At 41.4% G+C, this 21,411-nt stretch overlaps 1 protein-coding gene across 1 annotated transcript in view; it reads left to right on the forward strand.

Moving 5' to 3' along the window:
• Nucleotides 1-21,411, forward strand: part of MYH15 (myosin heavy chain 15) — a 62,841-nt gene that overhangs the window by 30,159 nt on the left and 11,271 nt on the right. Inside the window, exons 13-34 of the mRNA XM_058044739.1 lie at nt 1,477-1,580; nt 1,985-2,123; nt 2,680-2,798; nt 3,890-4,039; nt 4,348-4,518; nt 5,631-5,810; nt 7,083-7,215; nt 8,973-9,040; nt 10,463-10,550; nt 10,780-10,897; nt 11,124-11,247; nt 11,929-12,065; nt 12,442-12,697; nt 13,133-13,375; nt 14,013-14,189; nt 14,694-14,839; nt 15,427-15,517; nt 16,481-16,870; nt 17,833-17,959; nt 19,097-19,215; nt 19,690-19,886; nt 20,918-21,267. Of these exons, the coding sequence (XP_057900722.1) occupies nt 1,477-1,580; nt 1,985-2,123; nt 2,680-2,798; nt 3,890-4,039; nt 4,348-4,518; nt 5,631-5,810; nt 7,083-7,215; nt 8,973-9,040; nt 10,463-10,550; nt 10,780-10,897; nt 11,124-11,247; nt 11,929-12,065; nt 12,442-12,697; nt 13,133-13,375; nt 14,013-14,189; nt 14,694-14,839; nt 15,427-15,517; nt 16,481-16,870; nt 17,833-17,959; nt 19,097-19,215; nt 19,690-19,886; nt 20,918-21,267 (3,627 nt within the window). The remainder of the gene's footprint in view (nt 1-1,476; nt 1,581-1,984; nt 2,124-2,679; nt 2,799-3,889; nt 4,040-4,347; nt 4,519-5,630; nt 5,811-7,082; nt 7,216-8,972; nt 9,041-10,462; nt 10,551-10,779; nt 10,898-11,123; nt 11,248-11,928; nt 12,066-12,441; nt 12,698-13,132; nt 13,376-14,012; nt 14,190-14,693; nt 14,840-15,426; nt 15,518-16,480; nt 16,871-17,832; nt 17,960-19,096; nt 19,216-19,689; nt 19,887-20,917; nt 21,268-21,411) is intronic.

Raw genomic sequence — 21,411 nt, forward strand, 5'->3', positions numbered from 1 at the left:
GAAGATTTGCTTATAGGTCCACAAAGAAAAGCTAGTTTTGTCTTTCTGTCCCAAGTGACAAAACTGACATTCCAGCATGTTGTGCAGCAGGAGAGAATGTTCAAAGCTGCCTGCTGCTGATTATGTGGTGATTACCCCTTTCAAGCTTCTCCTGGCTCAGCGTGGTCCCACAGACCCGCTGGAGAAGGGCAGAGAGGGGCCGAGATGCTTTGGATAAAACCTTCACTGGTTATTTAAGTGACGTTGTTTGCTGACTTCAATTTGTGCTCTGAAGGAACACATTCTGTAAAATATGTTGGAGGGTCACTTCATTGCACTTCTACACTCCCACTAAGCCATAGCAATCATAATCTCTTTTGAAGTCTTACTATCCTAACAGTGCGTGGTCAAATCCCTAATACTCTAAGCTTTACGTGGCCTAATTAATGGCAATTATGGGAAAGAAAGCTTTGCACTGAGATTCCTGTGAGAATCCCTGTGCTGGGAAAACTCTCTGTATCTCATAAACTCTCTGTGTGCTCCGTAACAGCACACACCTTTCTGGCCAGCAGGAACATGTCTGCAGACTCTTGAAGAGGCTGAAACCAACAGGGGCGTGTGTTTTGTAGACAAGAAATGTATGTGCTTGTATATAAACACATCCATATCTAAATATGGATAAGTATCAATGTCAATAACTATGGATGAACATAAAGTCATTTATATCAGAGTGACTACATAGCAAAGTAAGACAAGCTTATAGAGAATAAGATTTCATATAAACGGATATTGATAGCCATTTATTTATGATATATGATAGCCACATATTTAGATTTGTAGAGATGTGTGCCTGCATAAAAAAGATTGAAATCTAGACCAGACCTTGGTTTGGGGAATGTGGGTGAAACTTTCAGTTGATTTAAGGAAGCAGGATTCTGCCTGTACTTTTAGAGGCAGCTAGCTTTGTGGACAACTCTGCATTTTTGTATTTTGATACAATGGAGCAAGACATATTCTGTCTTTTGTTTATCAAAAGCCAAGAGTCTTCTGCCAAGGGTGCTGGAAGTCACTCTTCTCTGGGTCTGTTGTAAAAAAGGAGAGCCATGCCCATACTCCCTGTCTTGGATCATACTAAAATCTTTTTCTCCTCTCTATTTAGATGGGATTTTTTACCCCTAAAAACATGTAGGCAAAAAGTAGGTTTATACAGGAAATTATGGACTCAATATGCTGCAATACATGCTTAATAGATGTGTATGCACAGTAGATGCTAATATGCAGTATTTCCATATTCTTTTTATTCACTTTCTCTACATCTTCAGACTAACATAGTAGAATAGGAGAGTTTCTGGTTTCTGCCCTGCAATTATTAAAATAAAAACAACAAAACAATGCAGTAGTGCAGAGACCAATGTAGGTTACATTTGATTTTTCCATCTCCATTTCTGAGGGTAACCTGAATGGATGGCAGTTTTGACCTTGGCAGTTCTTTTACAGACATGCTCCTGATCTCTACCAACCCATATGACTACCACTTCTGCTCACAAGGAGTGGTTACAGTGGACAACTTGGACGATGGAGAAGAACTGTTGGCAACAGATGTAAGTCTGTATGGATATGACTTTGGGTTTCCTAGATCAGGGGAGGAAGACTACTGGGAGGAGCCTGACTTCTGTCCCTGAAACTGCTGGACTAAAGCAAAAGCAGGATTGGCTGTTAACTACATTCAGACTGTGAAGCACAAGGTCTGGTAAACTGTTACACTTTTGAATCTGGCCTTGCTCCACGTAATGTCCACCTTTTATAATTTTTTTATATATAAAATGCTAGATGAGGAGAGCTCACCCCTGGGTTCCCTGCCACTGCTGGGTCTTCAGGGTGTTCCAGTGGCTGCTTTGGGTGATAACACCCCTTGGCAGGATAGTAATATCTGCCCTGCAGATTGTAGGGCTGCAACTGCTTTTGAGCAGAAAAGTGACAACATGCCTGTCTTTTCTTTTCCCAGCAAGCCATGGACATCCTGGGATTTGTGCCTGATGAGAAGGCTGGTTCCTACAAGCTCACAGGTGCCATCATGCACTTTGGGAATATGAAATTCAAGCAAAGACCCCGAGAGGAGCAGGCAGAGGCTGATGGCACTGAAAGTAAGAATAACACCTAAAATTGCTCCTCAGCTTCAAAAGTCTGGCATGTACCAGGCACTGTGCTGAGGAAGCAGCTGCCTGTTTGCTTTGTTCTTGCACGCTCTGATCAGCCAAGAGTGCTGTACTTGTAAAGGCTTATTCAGTGGTGGATAACCTTACTCAGCGGGAGATGAACACAGCCAGACTAACAGGATCAAATGCCATGTTTGAGACCATTTGCACAAAATGGTTGTGAAATCCTGCTGCCTTAACTTTCTCTTTCATGATTGCAGGTCCTGCTTCTTTATTTTGTCTTACACCTGAAACTGTCTATAACCTGTGTGGAGATATGTTCTTTTCCCTAAACCTGAAGAGCTTCTTAATTGAGATTCTGGCAACAATTGGGATATAAAGTAGTCAGATGACCTTCCATAAGGGAGAGTACAGGCATACCTAACACAAATCAGGCCTTTATCTAATTTGTCTTTTGAAGTGAATGTACTTAACATGTTTTTTAGCTGGGCATGTTTCCATGTAGAAGTTTCAAGCCAATTGAAACCTTATATCTCCTGACCAGGTGCTGACAAAGCTGCCTACCTGATGGGAATCAACTCCTCTGATTTGATTAAGGGTTTGTTGCACCCTAGAGTGAAAGTTGGCAATGAGTATGTGACCAAAGGTCAAAGTGTTGAACAGGTAAGGAGACACTTTCATGATATTTGGATACATGTCCTGCAAGCCTAGAGGATTTGCCTGTAACAACTCAGAGAGACAGACAGCTGCTAGAAATATTAACATGAGCCTCTAGTACCTTTTCTCATTTTATATGCCCAAACTTCGGGAAATACATGGTGAAATTGAGGGAAACCAGGGAAGAGACTGACAAAGGAATACTGTCCAGCACAACTTTTGATAGAATTGTTTTTCTGATGTGTTGGCAGCACTCCAGGAAACCAGGTGCAGTAATACCACATGGGGATTGATAGCTAATTCTGGATGAGGATAGTTACCTAGAAGATTTGAGCCGTGGATTATTTATTCACTCACTCATCGCTCATTCATTATTCATGTAATTTTTAATCTCTGTGTGACCTCAATCAGCTAAAGGCAATATCCACTTAAAGTTATCTCCTAATTTAAGGGAAAAGGAGTTGGGTTGCTATGCTGCAGTTGTAGCAATATTATAGAAGATGCTGCAGTGTTTTGGTTACAATAAAAGTTGCTGTTTGAAGACTGCCTGTGGTACAGGCTCAGAAAGTAGAAAAACACTACAGAGAGGTGTATCCTGATGATGCAGACGTGCGCAGGCTAAAGAAGATACTTTGGACAGACTTTTCCTATTGCCTGCTCATGCCATAGCATCCCTCAAAAATTAGAGGCAAATGTCAATAACAACATGGGCATAAACCTCCACTCTTCTCTGGCAGTAGCTCTGGACATCATAGCTGGCTTCTGGCCTGTGAGTTTCTGCTACCTTACTTCCACAGAACTATAATGGATTAAAACATTTGGAACTTGCTGTCCAGTTGTTTCCCAAGATGTACTTCACAAGCACTTTATCATACGTGTTGGTAGACATCCATGTATTTAGCAGTGATTTGAATGAAATTCAGCAGAGATAGTAAGAGAAACTGTGTTGTATTAACTATACTTTGGTGATTATACAAAGCATTGGGAAATTTCATTTAAACTGTACACAGACATTGAAATAGTCTACTGCACCAAAATCTTTGTGTTCCCTAATGAATTTTATTTCACACTTCAGTGCTCTAAAATGTGTATTTTAGGTTCTGTATGCTGTTGGGGCCTTATCTAAGGCAGTGTACGATCGAATGTTCAAATGGCTGGTGGTCCGTATCAACAAGACCTTGGACACTAAGCTGCCCAGACAGTTCTTCATTGGAGTCCTGGATATTGCTGGGTTTGAAATCTTTGATGTGAGTATTAATATGTGAGGACTGGTTGGAAGGACATAAAAATGTCAAGAGATAGCTCTTGGTTGGGTGTTTCTCTTTCCAAATGAACAGAAGGCAAAGTGCTGAGAAAGCCATAAGGCAAATAATGTGTATGATTTTACATGTTTGGGGTTTTTTTTCATTAATAGATATAAAAACCACTTGGCTGGACATGCCAATAGCTCCTGGGAGCAACATCTCATATGCTTTGGGCTGTAAACAGTTTCCTTCTTGCTGTTCCACCAAGTTAACTGCAATGAAAATTCTTATTTTTTTCTCTCTTTCTGCAGTTTAACAGCTTTGAGCAGCTGTGCATCAATTACACTAATGAGAAACTGCAACAGTTTTTCAATCATCACATGTTTGTCCTGGAGCAAGAAGAGTATAAGAAGGAAGGCATTGAGTGGGTATTCATTGACTTTGGCATGGACCTGCAGGCCTGCATCGATCTAATCGAGAAGGTACGTACATGCCAATGAGTATTCACTGAATACACTGATGGGTGTGTCTTCATGGCCCAGTGAACAGAGCAGGATAAACAGCATGACAAGTTTCTTGCCTTTCTACCTGCAATACAGAATCAAAGGAAAATCAATATTTGTGTTCATTCAGCTTTACCTTTGGAATTCTGCCTTAACGACCCAACAGCCAACAAGCTGTAACTGGTAATTTCTATGGCTGTATCATCTTCCCTGGTTTGCACTTTTCTCTTTCTCTGTCCCTGCTGTTCCTCAGTTTAGTCTGTACCACATGTGCTTAACATCAAACTCATCACCTTTTCAGGGCAAATGCAAGTTTTCAGTCTTGTGCCCCATGCATCTCCTGTGAGACTCCTCTTTCTCACAGGAGATGTACATGCTGATGTGCAAAGTCCTTTGTGCTCTTTCTACCCTGAAAAAGAAAGAAACCTCTCACCACTTCCTCAGCATGGGATATGCCTTTCCTTTTCCCTTTTTCTCGGGAGTAAAATGTGGTCCTGGTGGCGACAGCTGTCCTCTGCTGTATAACCTGTCTTTGTATCTCTTTCTACCATGTTTTACGGCACAGTATCTAACCCTGCTGATCTGTGAGGAAACATGAAATTTTGCATCTTGCATTAGCAGGAAGATGCTAATGCAAGAAATGCTAATGCAGGAAATTTGTAGCAGCAGAAGTAGAAAGTCTGATTATTCAGTGGTCTTCTATTTGATCACTTTCTTGTCCAAGGGCAGGATATGTGTGCATGATCCTAATCCCTCAAAACCAATCTGCCCAGTGCTAGTAGGTTCGTTCATCTCTTCCTGAGACGTGAATGATAAAATGCTAGTTTGTCCAGCTGCCCTGAAAGATAAATCAATCTCTTTCTCTCATAAAGCCTCCTAAGGCAGAAGTGACATACTGAACAGTCAAAGGTGACATACTGAATAGTCAATGGGGTGGTTACTGTTTTTACACAATAGTCAAAAACTTCCTCCTCAGGTTAAGAAGAAATTTTGCAGGCTTAACATTTCATCAGATAAAACTTACAGGCTGCATAGCTACTGAAAGCAGAAAGCCTAAACGTTTCCCAACAAAGATGCTCTTAAATCCACAGCCACTGGGAATCCTGTCTATCCTTGAAGAGGAGTGCATGTTCCCAAAAGCCACAGATATGACATTCAAATCCAAACTCTACGACAACCATCTTGGCAAGTCACCCAATTTACAGAAGCCCAGGCCTGATAAGAAAAGGAAATATGAAGCCCACTTTGAACTCCTTCATTACGCTGGTGCAGTAAGTCCTCTGCTGGCAGGCAGACTTTGTATCAGAAGTCTTTCAGGTGGGGTTTGCCTGTAGCACACAACGAGGGAGGGTGGGAAGGATGAAGAGGGGAAGAAAGGAAAGGTGAGGAGTAAAAACAAATATCTACTCACTCTGCACAAGTGTTGCAGCAGAGTAAGATGCCACCACACTCCAGGACATCTGCTCCTTAGATGTACCAATAGAATGAAATAAACTGAGGAGGGCTAATAGTACTTTTCCTGGAAGTATGCCTTGCTTTGCCTTTATAACTTTTCCTCCAATCTGAGTAAGTCTAGTGATTAAACGGCAGCAGCATCTAACTTTTCACCTTGGTTTCTGGAAAAATGAACTAATTTCTGCTTTAACTCAAGGGACAATTAAAAAAAAAAGATATCATTCTCTACTCATTTTAGGACCAGTGTGTCAAAATAGCAAAAAGAAGTGTGGTTAGCTTTGATGTGGTGGTTCAGTTTACAGTTTCATTCTTGATGAGGTGAACAAGAACATAATCCAGTACTGTGATACCTGAGCCAAAACTTGTCCAGTTTTGAAGTTCTGTTTTCAGACCAGATAGGCAGAAATAATTTGAGAGGGTCACAGGAATTTTTAAATCAAACTACAATTGATAAGAAGCGTGCATAGCAGTGCAGGAATTTACCTGATGCTGTTAATTTCAAATTGTAATTGAGCATTAAGCTAATTTTGTAATTATTAAAAGAAATTATGCTGATTTTGGAACTTATCTGCAGTTGTTAAATCATTCAGCAGAAAAAGTTCGAATTTCTATTCCCTTGTGGTACTGATAATGGAACATATTTTCCCGCTAAACAGAGCTGCAGCAAAGTCCTGGAGTTAGTTTGTAATCATTAAGATTCCATTAGAAAACCCTAATTATTCCAGTGTAGCATGCTATTTTGAAGTTAAATTATGACTCGTGTGATTTGTACTTCAGCACTTTTTGATAGCGTTCCTGGGACACCAATACCACATGGTATCTTCACAGATAACCACATGAGTCTGTGAGAAGATGTAGGGACCAGATAGTTTGGAAGAAGTGTGTGGGATTCACTATTAGGAAGAGAGATTTGGGAATTAGGAAGCAGAGAATTGGAGGGGAAGTGATGAAAACCAGGGCAGCTCGTACTGCTTTGAGAACAGCTCTTCACAAAAAGTCATTGGCTTCAAGCTGAACTGCAAAGAACTGCTTGCTGCTCTGAGGGGAACATTGGCAACCTTTGGTTTGTTTTCAATGCCTTGCTGTAGGTTCCCTACAACATCATTGGGTGGCTTGAGAAGAACAAGGACCCGCTTAATGAAACCGTAGTAGGCATTTTCCAGAAATCCTCCAACAAGCTCCTGGCAAGCTTGTTTGAAAGCTACATTGGTGCTGACAGTGGTAAGCAGCTCACATGGGCTTCCTTTGGGTTTGGGATGCGTGCTTGGGGATGAATTTCAGAACCTAAGCAAATCGCTCAACTGCAATTGCCTCAATGCTAGATGGGGCAGTGACTAATTATTTAGATGTGCACAGAAGCTGTAGGAGTTTGCCAGTTATAGGAAGGAGACCATTTTCTCAGCTAGGTTGAATGTATAGTACCTCTGAGCAAGGAAAGCTGTGTTGCAAATAATCCAGCAGGAATTTGAGTATGCAAGTGTTCAGAAATGCAGCTAAGTGTTGCATCAAAGATTGTGTACATAAATGCCAACGAAAAAGAACAGCTCTTGTTTCACATGCTGCAGTACTCCTTGCTAGCCTCCGTGAAATAAATAAGAAATACCAAGTTTAAGAGGGAGTTTTGGAATATTTTATTGGATTAGTGGCAAGTACACACTGAAGGTAGCAGAACACCATCCCACATTGGCCATAGTAGAAGGCTTTGCCAATTTGTCTTCCTTTTTGCTTGCTGCTGTTTTTCTTTTATTTGAAAATGTACATTGTACCAATATACAATGTAATAATGTATATCTGAGAACATATTTAATCTCTATCCTTTACATAGAACTCTTTTATTTGTGAGAAGACAAGTAGCAAACATTCAGAAAATTGATCTTAAGTAAATGACTGGTATTCATTACAAAGATGTAGCTCTTATGCCCTGAAGTTGCAATCACTTACAGCCTGTTTATCAGAATCTCATTTCAAGAGGTGCTCTTGTCATTTATCACATAACAATTTCCTAGGAAGCAAGCAGGCTGAAGACTTCGTAATGGGAATGACATGAAGCCGAATGTAAATAGCAAATATCCTCCCACGAGCAAATCCTTGCAAGTTACTAACTGCTTATTTGCCTGTGGATATTCTGGTCTGTCTGAATACTACCTTGCTTTTCTTTGTGTCAGGAGAAAGGAACAGCCTGTCCAGATTAGCCTTTCCACTCCCAGCAGTATCACCTTCTGAAAGGGAAAAGGCTGTGGATAATTGCATCAAGCACATTTCACTCTTCACTTCTCCTTTTATGTTGACAGGTGACACAATGACAGATCTCCTGGGAATGGTCTAATGGCCCACTGCTTAAGAAAGCTGCAGCAGCTGCTGTACATTTTTGGGTCCTGTCATGAACCTGTGAAACTTTGTAAAGGTCTTGTCAGAAACTAGCATTCCTTGGGAGAACATGAATGATTCTGACTCCAAAGCTTTGAGCAAAATTCAAGGGATGCAAAGTTACTATTATTTCCCTCTATTCTAGACAAATCTTGCACAAGTTCAGTGTCTGCATAGCAGAGAATCAGTTTCTATACAGTACAATGTGCAGTACAAATTTTCTGTAAGCATTATTTTTCTCTAAGTTTTTCTACATTATCTCACTCTATGAAGCTTTTAACAAACTACAAATTACTTTTGTTAAAATTTTTTTTCTGCCATATTCATATTTATGGGCTTTTCTGCATAAGAAATGATGAAGCATAGATCTGAATTACAAATGCAATCCAGAAAGTTTACAGTGGTCTTTGACAAAATTCCTAACTATGGACAGAGAGCTGCAAATGTGTGATGTATTCACACATGATTTTCAGAATGTCTTGTATAAAATTTGAGCAATCAGAGTCTTTTAGTCAAATAGAGCAGCACTATTAAAATGGTCTGTTTTCCACACTCTGCCTGCATCACTTACTGAGATATGATTTGGTTTATGCTTCTTTTTTTCTCCTTAGGTGACCAGGGTGGAGAAAAGAAACGCAAGAAGGGTGCTTCGTTCCAAACAGTGTCCTCATTGCACAAGGTTTGCAACCTCTCCTCACCTGGTGGTTTGAGTTAAGACAAGAATGTTAAGGGCTGTAATGGACAGGGAAAAATTGAAATCCAAGATTGAAATTTGACTTGTGGACAGTTATTGTCCTTGGCTAAGGAAATACACTGCTATTAAAACTGCATGCCAGGGGCTGCTCCATTTCATCATCTTGGACCAGTCAGGACATTGTTTTTATACTGTGTCTGAGAAAGATTCACAAAATGAAGCCAACAACCTATATCACTTATTTTGTTGCTTACAGCTTCGTGCTTGTCTCTGGAACAGGAATTGATTACAAGTAATTTGCTAGTCCCTATCTGATTACTGCTTGTAATTGGATCCTAGGATTAGAGCATGGAAAACAAAAAGTTGTTGAATGAAGTGGCATAAAGCCTTTTGTTTCCTCAGTTATTCCCTTCTTCTGGCACTGGCATGTGCTCCTGGTGGAAGCTGTCATTAGGAATCATGGCTGAGGGGAAAATGGGGCTATTTAACTTTTTATACCATTACTACCATTTCTATGGGTAACAATGAGGAAGCTGTAATGCAGGTAAACCTCAGGGTGGGAAGGATGTAGTTGCCCACTAATCATGCCATTTTATCTTGTTTGGAGATACTTCCCATGAAGGGAAATCACAGGAAACAGAGATCTGTGTCTTACCAGCTGATGAGGTATAAAGGGGGCTGAAGGGGCACTCAGACAATAATTAATAAGCCACAGATAGAAGCCCACTTTCCAGCACATAGGCAGCTGTTAGTACCCAGCTCAGATTGTTGTCCTGACTGGCATATGAGGACTCTGCAGTTTGCACAGACGTGCTGATGGCATTGCATTCCACCTCCCATGGTCTCAATTTTCTACTTACTGAACAAAACACTTTCCCCAGAGCCTGGTGATCACTGAATGGTTGGCTTCTTCTGAGCTAGCTTGCTGTCTGCATAGGACATGTCTGATTAAGACCAATAAAGGGAAAATGTTTTGCCAGGAGACAAAACCCCAGCCTTTATGAGGAACAGGTGGAAAATGTGGTGCTTTCCACCTTTATGAGGTGGAAAATGTGAGCTCTTCCCACTGAGTGGGGAAGTGACTAGGCAAAATGCAGTTCGCTTTACTAAAATGCTCCAGCAAATGATGCTGAGTCTTGCTTGCTGTTCATCTGGGGTTTTGAATTTCTGAGGTTGTAAATAAAACACGTATCTTCTTTGCTAAAAGATTTGCTATAATAATGTTAAATTGTACTTTGGTTTATTTGAACATATTTCTCTCTAATAATTTTGGTAAGCTTATCATTTTGTCAGAGAATTTTTAGAAAAATGAGCTTCTTAAATTAACAACCATCAAACCAAAGAAATAGTGGTTGGAATTCCACTAAACCGCTAAAGCTAATAATGTTTTTAATGTGTTTGTTCTAGGAAAATTTAAATAAGCTGATGACTAACCTAAAATCTACAGCCCCTCACTTTGTACGATGCATTATCCCAAATGAATCAAAAACTCCAGGTAGGAAAAAGACAATGGTCTTAAAATTTTAGAATATTTCACTCTGTCATTTTATTATTTACTTCTGAGTCACCAGATTGTACTTAAATACTGTCTGCACTTTTTACCTAATCCAATCATGTTGCTCTCTCGGGAGATGACATCTCACATTTTCCAATTTCCTTGGGGAAATGAAGATGAAGCCCTGTGGAGAAACTCCTTTTAATTTAGCCTTGTTTTCCCCCTGCAGGGGAGATGGACGCGTTCCTTGTTTTGCATCAGCTCCGCTGTAATGGTGTCCTGGAAGGCATCCGCATTTGCCGGAAGGGTTTCCCGAACAGGGTGCTTTATGCTGACTTCAAACAAAGGTAATGCAGAGCTATGACTGTCGCCTGTTCCATCCAAGTTTACCTTCCATTCAGTTCGCCTGACTTGGATGGCAGAATTCTGCTCTTCCTTGTGTCTGTGTAGATACATGGCAGGAGATTACCCTGGGTGTTTTGGTTTGGGTTCTTTAAGTTTTGGGGGAAGAGGAAAAAACCCCTAAAATGTAATCTAAGCCAATTTTACACATTTTTCATTTGTTATAAACAGGTACCGCATCCTGAATCCAGGAGCAATCCCAGAGGATAAGTTTGTGGATAGCAGAAAAGCTGCTGAAAAACTGATGGCATCTTTAGATGTTGACCATACCCAATATCGTTTTGGGCACACCAAGGTAACCAGGAAAGACTACAATTGCTTATGTAAAGAGAAAAGTGATAGATCTGGTATTTCATTTGCAGAACAGGACACTGCAATTTCTGGTGGTAGTATTTAATGGGGATTTAATAATAGAAGAAACCAGCAAAATAGCAGCAAAGTGATAGTAAATTCTAAGCTGTGCTAGAGGAAATTCAACTCTCTGGCTCCCACAGAGCTTTTATTAGAGCAATTCTACAAGCAGACACAGCACCAGCTGATGCTCCATGCCCTCTAGTAAAACAATAGCTTATTTAGTATAATATAGGTACATTCAGACATAGATGGACCACAAGATCAGCTGCATCTTTTGAAATGAAGCCATGTGGAATTCTCACATGATCCCATTAGTAGGGATTTCTGGGAGTCAGGAGTTGTGGTTCAGCTGACCTACTTAGAACCTCTGCCACAGCTGAAAGGTATTATGGCAATAAAATTGTTCGGCCTATTCAAAACTGGGGAGATAAAACCCAGTTTTAAAACTACTCTGGAACTGTACAGCAAAGTGCCTTATGCAAGCAGTATTTGGCCCTCTACACTCGCCTAGGTTATAATGTGTCAATAAGAATAGAGGGTGAATCATTTCAGCAAGGTAGCTGACATGTAGCTCTGATATAAATCCTTCTTTGTGGTGAACTGACATCTATGCATGCACCAGGTGTTCTTCAAGGCTGGTCTCTTGGGCCATCTAGAAGAAATGAGGGATGAGAGACTTGCGAAAATCTTAACGATGATCCAGGCCAGAGCACGCGGCAGATTGATGCGGATTGAGTTTCAGAAGATAGTGGAGCGCAGGTATGAAGGCACCCCCTTAAATCTTAGCAGATAATAGTAATTACCATTTAATTATAAGTTGAGTAGAGCTATTAATTACAGTCCCTAAGGCTATAGATAACCCTAAATTAAAAGCTTTACGTGTATGTGTGATAAAAATAATAGCAACTGCATATTAATTGCCTGCAGCTTTCGTGAAAATGAGATTTGGAAATTTTTTGTGTCTCTGAAAATGAAGAGATCTGGAGGAAGTTTCTCGTATCTCTCTGAAATTAGTAAAGGTTCCTAATATTGCTCAGAAAAAAACAATGAAACTGACTGAGAATGAAAACAAAACCCTTCACTTTTTCAATTCAGGCTAAGATTTAGGGAGTTTTTTTGTTTTCTCTTAAACCAGGGACGCCCTTCTTGTAATTCAGTGGAACATCCGCGCTTTTATGGCTGTCAAGAACTGGCCTTGGATGAAGCTTTTCTTTAAGATCAAGCCTCTCCTGAAGACTGCAGAAACTGAAAAGGAAATGGCCAATATGAAGGAAGAATTCTTGAAACTGAAGGAGGCCCTGGAAAAATCTGAAGCCCGGAGGAAGGAACTTGAGGAAAAGCAAGTCTCCTTAGTTCAGGAAAAAAATGATTTGCTTCTCCAGCTCCAAGCTGTGAGTGCTCATATAGATTTATATACTTATTAGACATTGTTTGAAACTCAAAGGTTTACAGACTAGAGTGTTAGTGGAATTTAATAAAAATAAGCTGTTGATACTGCCAGAGACTTTCCAAAACTCAGAGTGGATAGAAGTTCTTATGTTTTAGCATATAACCAGGTGGGTTAACAATGCAAATCTCAACAGATTCTGTTCAAGGTACTCTCCAACAGCAGTAACACATGCAAGTAGTCTGGTATGTGACTGGTCATGCTCACGACCATCTCATCCTTCTCTGTTAATTACTTGTCTTCTGAAATCAAGAATAGAAAATTTTCCTTGCACTACTTTGTTGCTTTCTATCAGGCTCCCTGACCAGTTACAGGCTAGGGAACAAGTGAGGGAGAAAAAAAGTCAGTCATTGCTGTTCTCTTCCTTGTGCCACACCAGGAGCAAGACACTCTGGCAGATGCTGAGGAACGTTGTGACTTGTTGATTAAATCCAAGATTCAGCTGGAAGCCAAAGTCAAAGAACTGACAGAGAGGGTTGAGGACGAGGAAGAGATGAATTCTGAGCTGACTTCTAAGAAGAGAAAACTGGAAGATGAGTGCTCTGAGCTCAAGAAAGATATTGATGATCTTGAAATAACACTTGCAAAAGTAGAGAAAGAGAAACATGCTACTGAAAACAAGGTACATTCAGAACTTCACCATGTATTCAAAAGAGGCTGGGCATGGATTACCTTTGCGAGAAGTGCTACGGGTCTTCTGATGGTTTTACACTGTTTGTTACACAGGCCACACTGAAGGATCAGTAGATACAGTAATTTGACTTTATGAGGTAAAAATTGTTACCTCTGAGCCTAAGTTTCCTTTTTTTTGAAGTGAGTCTTACTGCACTTCAGCTAAAGAATTATACCTATTTGTGGTATTTTAAAAGTAAACAATCTTCTGCTGTAGAAGATTGTTTCTGCTTCTATTAACTCCTCCAGATGTCCTCCTTATAGAGTGTCAATGGAAAAAGCTCATCTCCTGCTCTTCCCAGAGAGATTCAGAAGCTGGAGTCTAACAACAGGAGTGACTCTGATAGCAATTTAGTATGTTTGAAATAATGTACTACCCCCACACCAAAAACTGGCAGACATTAACTCCCTTGATGGCAATTTAACTCAAAAAGCCATGAGGTGCTGGGAGGGGAGAGATCCCTTTCTTTCTCTTGTTTTCCTGCTTACAGGTTCAGATCAGATAGTCATTTGAGACTATTCAGACCAGATAGACATTTAATCCCTTCCTTCAAAGTCTTACAAACACATCTTCCTTTCTCATCCAGGTCAAAAATCTGACAGAAGAAATGGCAACACTTGATGAGAATATCAGCAAACTTACCAAGGAGAAAAAGTCCTTGCAGGAATCTCATCAGCAAGTTCTAGATGACCTGCAAGCAGAAGAGGACAAGGTCAACACACTGAGCAAAGCTAAAGTGAAACTGGAACAGCAAGTGGATGATGTAAGCTGGCTCTTCCTTTATGTTTCACGAGGCTTGTTTGACCATCACTTACAGCAGACCTTTCATGAGCCTGAAAGGTTGCAAACCTTTGAAATATATTCCCCTTTTAGAAATGTACTCCTTGTACTGTCTGTAAAAGTTATAATTACAGAAACACCACCAAAATTGATCTGTGTTCAGCCTTTCAAAGGATTGCAATAACAAGGGAAAATCCTCCCAACTTGCACTTGCAATGTAACTGGCATGAAGTCAAACAGAACTTCACTGTTAAGAGAACTCTAATGCTTGCACAAATCTAAAGCATGGACTATTTTGTTCTATTTGTTTAGCACCATATGCCCACTGGCTGCTAGAAAACAAAACTTGTAAACTAGTATGCTTGTGCTTAAGTGCTTCACAGCTCACTAGAACTCAGCACTAGCTCACTAGAACGGGGCACAGCCTACATCTGACTTGTAAACCATCTGTGTTCAATATATTTATTGAGTGAGTTTGCTCCTAAAGCTCGAGGGATCACTGGAACAAGAGAAGAAAGTGAGGATGGATCTAGAAAGGGCAAAACGCAAACTGGAAGGGGATTTGAAGCTGACCCAAGAGAGTGTCATGGACTTGGAAAATGATAAACTGCAGATGGAAGAAAAGCTGAAAAAGTAAGAAGTTGATTATGTTGTACCAAATAAAGCAGCACAGTTACAGTGTCATTTAAGAGCCTTCAGGTGTGTCATCCTGTTCTGATGGTAGCTGAAAGAAAATTCCATTATGAAAATGTGTAGCCAAGGAGGGAGGCAAAAAACCTCTTGTGTACATGAGACCTGGAACACTAGAATTCATTAAACTTTCCTACATTAAAAAAAGCAATCCAGAAACTTATTAACGGTTTTCATTGCTTAGAGGAGAAAGCTGAAGAAATTCTATAAAGTTGTTAATCCTAACTAACTGTGGTAGTATTGTTAGGAGACCTGACTGTTAAATATGTTTTTCCATTGAGTCTGAAAATAGCGTTGCTTTTGTATGACACAAAGAACCAGAAATATAATTGCACAAATGCATGCAGAGGCTTGGCTTGGAAACTGCTGCTCAGAGAAAAATGTGTTTTCATGCAAATTGCAATACATGAGAATTGTTTTAATTTTTAGATACGTTAGAAGTTTTATTGAACAACTCTTTAAAAATTTAAAAATCCTAACTTGAAGCTTCAAGGCAAATTGTCACAGTAGGATTTTCCTTTCTGTGCCAGGAAAGAATTCGAAATGAGCCAGCTGAATTCCAAGATAGAAGATGAACAAGCTATAGTGATGCAGCTGCAGAAGAAGATCAAGGAGCTTCAGGTCAGCTTGCTTTTTTATTGGATATCTTAGGACAAGTTTCTCTTTGTGCCTCACTGAAAGACCTTGCAGAAACTTTCCACAGCTAGCTGCAGCTCCTCTTTGAGACACAAACTGGTACATCTCCATAACTTCCTAGACAGATCCCTTTTTTCCTCAGGATGGTTGCTCTATAATGTCTCCTCCCAGTAGCAGGACAGATGACCACAGAATGGTAGTGGTTTCAGGCAAGGCAGAAAGGCTCTGGTGGCTTTTTTTAAGCAAATAATATTGTTCCAAACCATGGAGGCAAGGGTAGTTACTGGAGAGGAACTCAGCAGTGATAAGCAAGGATTTGAAATTTAGAGAAAAAGTTAAAACACACAGAAAATTTTCTACAGAAATTAAAAGGCCAAGGAAATTCAGCAGAGTCCAAACACAATGTCTGGACCCAAAAACAACAGCTCCACCTATTTTGTTAATGAAGAATATTTGTATAACTTGAATGTAAAGTGCAGATTGGTGAAAACAATCTTATAATAAAAAAGACTGCTTCCAATAAATATCCATAATTCCAATATTATTAGTTATATGGTTCTACACACTGCTGTATTGAAACCCTGTCTTAACACTCCTAGAGAGAAATTACTCCAGTCACGGAAGTCTTAAAATGAGAATTTGTTGCTGTTACTCCTACTAGCATGTGACTCCTCACATGTATTTCAGCTGAATGTCAAACCTGTGAACATCAGGTCAATGCAGTAGAACTATATGTCTTGAATTAGAACTTGCAGCAAGATGTGACTCACCATCATTACTGTAGCTCAGGATCTGATTTACTGGCACAAATGGGCAAGTCCATTAACTGCTGAGCTTCTGCAGTGAGAGAAAATGTGGGCTGGCAGAGGGTTTAACAGTTTGTAAGGTGCCTCATGGTCTTCTGATGGGAATAGCACTGACCCAAAGGTGTTCATGTTTCTCTGGCAGGCTCGTATAGAAGAATTAGAAGAGGAGCTGGAAGCAGAAAGAGCTGCTCGAGCCAAGGTGGAAAAGCAGAGATCAGATCTGGCCCGAGAGCTGGAGGAACTGAGTGAGCGGCTGGAGGAGGCTGGGGGAGCCACGGCTGCCCAGCTGGAGATGAACAAGAAGCGCGAGGCGGAGTTCCTGAAGCTGCGGCGGGACCTGGAGGAGGCCACGCTGCACTATGAGGCCACGGCCGCCACGCTGAGGAAAAAGCACGCAGACAGTGTGGCCGAAATGGGGGAGCAGCTGGACAACCTGCAGAGGGTCAAGCAGAAACTGGAGAAGGAGAAAAGCGAGCTGAAGATGGAAGTGGATGATCTCTCATCCAACATGGAGCAGATGGTCAAGGGAAAAGTAAGGGTCCTGAGGCTTCCCAAAGCCCCCCAGGTTATGGGTAGCTAAGGCTGGTCTGAAGGTTTCCCAGGACACCTGCTATGGCTGAAGTGCTTTAGAAGGTGGTGTCTTGCATCATGTCTTCCTTACCCAGCTGGTGGTAGAACCCTTCTTCCCTAGACATGGGACAGCAATTAAGATGGCCTGTCTGAAGCACACAGTGTTTCAGTCCCAGGCATATTATTTATCCATGCATCTCAGGGCACAAAAACATGCCAAATTAGGCACCTCCAGGCTGGTGACAACCAGAGTGATGACATCCAAGTCAGGATATCTCTCACCCTAAGCAGAGTCCTTTCAGATCCTGCCCTTGGTTCACAGTTTTGATCCATGTTAGCATGGAGTGCAAGAAAAGGCTTGCATGATCACACAATGTATTTTCACTTCCTACAGCAGAATTGTGGATTTTGTTTCCTGAGTAGATAATCTCAGTAGCTTTCAGAGCACTCGAAATAGATTTCTTTCAGTGCAAGTGAGGAAAAGAAATGTCAGTATTTTCAGAGTTAGAAAGCTGTCATCAAACCCAATTTATGATGAATGGCAATTAAAGCAGAATCAGTAGAGCAATTTTCATTGGAGGTGATTTTCCCATCTAGCAATTATGAAGTGGCTATGCCTGAACTTCATAGCATGTGACTGCTGCTGAAGTTCTTGCAGAGCCTTTTTACACTGTTGCCTACATCCAGAACACAGTTCAGGGAAAACAAATGGGGAAGGGGATCTAATGGGGAGTCCCATGTCCTGGGATCGTAGACATGGGGCTGCTCCTCCCTGCTCTACTACTGTGATATTTGTGTCTTTGCTATCTGCCATTCCTGTGAAAGACAAACACACAGAAAAAATTATACATTTTGAAGACTAGAGCTTCCAAATGATTGCCAGGAGCTACAACTTTCTTTGTCTTTTCTCCTGATTCCCATTAGGCCAATGCAGAGAAGCTTTGTCGCACTTATGAAGACCATCTGAACGAGACAAAAACAAAACTGGAGGAAATGACTCGCCTCATGAATGACCTCACCACTCAGAAGACAAAACTCCAGAGTGAGAATGGTATGTGCATGTTCTGCCCAGATAGAGTGTGTCCCAGGAATTTATCAGGGCACCTCTGTACTGCATCAGTGAGATGTGTTCTGCCATGGCATCTGCTCTGAAGGTGGCAGGATTGGGATTGCTGAGTAGAGCAGTAGCTTTGTGCCTTTTGACATTTCTATCCTCAGTATTCTTATAACCTTGGTGGGGACACCTTGCCTTGGACTGGCTTTTAAAACAAACCTACACTCACATTTATCAGCATACAGTGATACCATCTCATGAGCCAAAATGGATGTGCCAGCTCGGAACCCAGGATGTGCCAGGCTGCCTAGGTACCTATTGTTTCAGGAACAAGGATATGTGCGTCTAGAAATACTGGAGGGAAAAAGGAGTTGGGCCTGTGTGAATCCCATGTTCCTCAGCCTGACCTTGAGCACTGCACCCTAGAAGATGTTCACATATCCTCTAAATACCACATATCCTCTAACTTCTTGCTACCTTTCTGGCCAGAGCAGTATTATTTAATTTCTGCATTCTTATCAGATACCATAGTTCTGTGTATTTTCAAAGACATGTTTTTCATTTACTGTTAGTTGTAACTTCTGTGTTTCCTGTAAGACGGTGGTTTTCGCCCTGCAGTGACACACTTCCTGTGCCCAGTGAAGTTTTCCTTATGTTTCATCTGTTCTGTATACTGATCTTTGTGAGGTTCTCAAGGGTTCTTTGCAGTCCTCTGAAAAGAAGTCTGTAGAAAAGCAATATAAAACAGTGAAAAAAAGTAAAACCAGCTACAACCACCCTTGAAAGTAAGCATCAGTCTAGTCTAATCCACAAACTGAAGTAAAATTAATGAATCAAGCTGTTAACAGTACAAAAACCCCCAAATGACCAAACAAGAAAACTCAAGTCATTAAACCCACCCAAAAAAAAGGGGAAAAAAAAGAAAATCTGAGAAAAACTATCCTGGTGAAGTATCTGATGGTTACAACTTTGGAAGAAGCTTCACAACAGGTCAATTACAATCACTGTGAGTTCTTTTCCTCAGCAGAATTGGATGGGTGGAACTACTATTTTTGACTGCAACTTTGTCATTTCATCATCTTGCTCTTTTTTTGTTTGTATGTTTGTTTGTTTGTTTGTCAAATCTTGTGGCAGGTGAGTTTACTAGACAACTCGAAGAGAAGGAGTCACTGATAAGTCAGCTGTCCCGGGGAAAAACATCCTTTACACAACAGATTGAAGAACTTAAGAGACAGCTAGAAGAGGAAACCAAGGTAATGCTTTATCTGTGTCCCATTCCTTGAAATGGAATGGCAAAAAGTGTTCATATTCATGTAGCCTTGATAAAAGCTGAAATGAGGCATAGGTGTGACAGTGATTGCTACTGATCTAAGTTCCTGCCCCTGACTGAGGCATGTCACAAGAGAAAAGTTTGGGAAAATCATTGGCATACATAAATGCTAAATGAAACTTACTCAGGAAGACAGCCAAAATCTCAGATCTTACATGTTAAAAGTTTGGGTTGTTTCTCCAAAGTTGTTAAATTATCCTCAGTCTTGATGTCTTTCTCCTCATGTCACCAGTTAGGGATAACTTCAAACAATTTTCACCTCACTTGACCTGGACTGTCAAAGACAGAGGCAAAAAGGAAAAAAGAAGCTTAAGCTTCCATTTGAATTTCTAGGGGCTGTTTGTTTTGGTTTTGCTGTAGGTAACATTGGAATGTTATGGCCTTTCTATCCCTGCAGTCCAAAAATGCCCTGGCTCATGCCCTGCAAGCAGCCAGGCATGACTGTGATCTCTTGCGGGAGCAGTATGAGGAGGAGCAGGAAGCCAAGGCAGAGCTGCAGCGGGCTCTCTCCAAGGGAAATGCAGAAGTGGCACAGTGGAGAACAAAGTATGAGACTGATGCCATTCAGAGAACTGAGGAGCTGGAAGATGCCAAGTGAGTTACGAGGGCTTCAGCGTGCCCTTGACTGGCGGAACCGGGTCTTATTGGGTGCTAAGGAAATAGGGTTGGAAAATTTCCTGGTTGGAAAGTCCCTCTGACTCAATGCTGTAATTTGGGGCTGTCCTTCTCTTCTTCTTATTGCTGGGCAGGTCAATGTTTCTGCTGAGTGCTTGTCTCTGGAGCAGTGGCTGTGGATACAGGGGTTAATTTGAGAGCCAACAAAATTAGATAGTCCTACTTAGTTATGTCACACTCTCTTACATTGCCCCAGCCCAGGACTATGTTTCCTTGGTCTTGATTTCCCCTTCCCACTGGGAGATGACGGCTGCCCTGGGAAAGTAGGGCGGAAAGTCATGTTGGTTCACACTGTACAGCTGCTCCCAGTTACCAGGCTCAGGTTGCTGGGCAAGGTCTCTGAATATCTCCAACTTCTACCTCTGCACATCTCCGATCTGCAGGATCTTACCACACTTTCAGCATATTTTCCTAACGTAGTATCTCCACAATCCTCTTTCTAGGCCATCCTTTCTTTCCAGCACCTCTTCTTGCCAGGACTCCCTATTTTCTCAATCTAAATAGTCTATGAACAAAAGCCCAGGGCATGACCAGCCTCCTAACTGGTGGTTGTCTCATATCTCTTAATTGGAGGAAAATGATGCTGTCATTTAGAGCAGGTCTTATAAAAAATTTACAACCAGCCTGTACTGGTTACAGCTAGTAAGTAGCTAGCTGGTGCCTGAGAGTTCAGAAGTTCAATATGCACAGACACACACAACATAATGTTTTGCCACATACCAGTATTCATAATTTAAGCTGTTTTTTCCCATCATAGCCCCTTCTCTCTAGAGGCTCAACTTCCCTCTCTGTTCCTCTTCCCCTTGCCCCTTCCTCATCCTCACCCCCTCCCTGTTTTCCCTTTAAGAACTGATTAATTATTGTTTGAATTATTGCTTTGGTGTCAGTTTTTCTGGATAACATGGCCGCAGTGACACTTGGTCATCTCACTGTGTCTTCCCACCTGGTAGGAAGAAGCTCGCTGCTCGCCTGCAAGAGGCTGAGGAAGCAATTGAGGCAGCCAATGCCAAGTGCTCCTCTCTGGAAAAGACAAAGCACAGGCTGCAGAATGAGCTGGAAGACATGATGATTGACCTGGAGAAGGCCAACTCAGCAGCTGCCTCGCTGGACAAGAAGCAGCGTGGTTTTGACAAGATCATCAGTGACTGGAAGCAGAAGTACGAGGAGTCACAGGCAGAGCTGGAGGCTTCCCAGAAGGAGGCCCGTGGCCTCAGCACTGAGCTCTTCAAGCTGAAGAATGCCTATGAGGAGACATTGGACCACCTGGAGACTTTGAAAAGGGAAAACAAGAACCTCCAAGGTAGGCTTCATTCAGGTCCCACAGCCAGTGCAAGAGCCACATCAGCAGATGGCTGGAGAGATGCAGGTGCCCTGAAGCATCTGTGAGGAAAGACATTTGTCTCATCCTGAGAGGAGCTTTCTGATGTCATTTGAGACACTGGTG

Source organism: Melospiza georgiana, chromosome 2, assembly GCF_028018845.1.
Source record: "Melospiza georgiana isolate bMelGeo1 chromosome 2, bMelGeo1.pri, whole genome shotgun sequence".
NCBI lineage: Eukaryota > Metazoa > Chordata > Aves > Passeriformes > Passerellidae > Melospiza > Melospiza georgiana.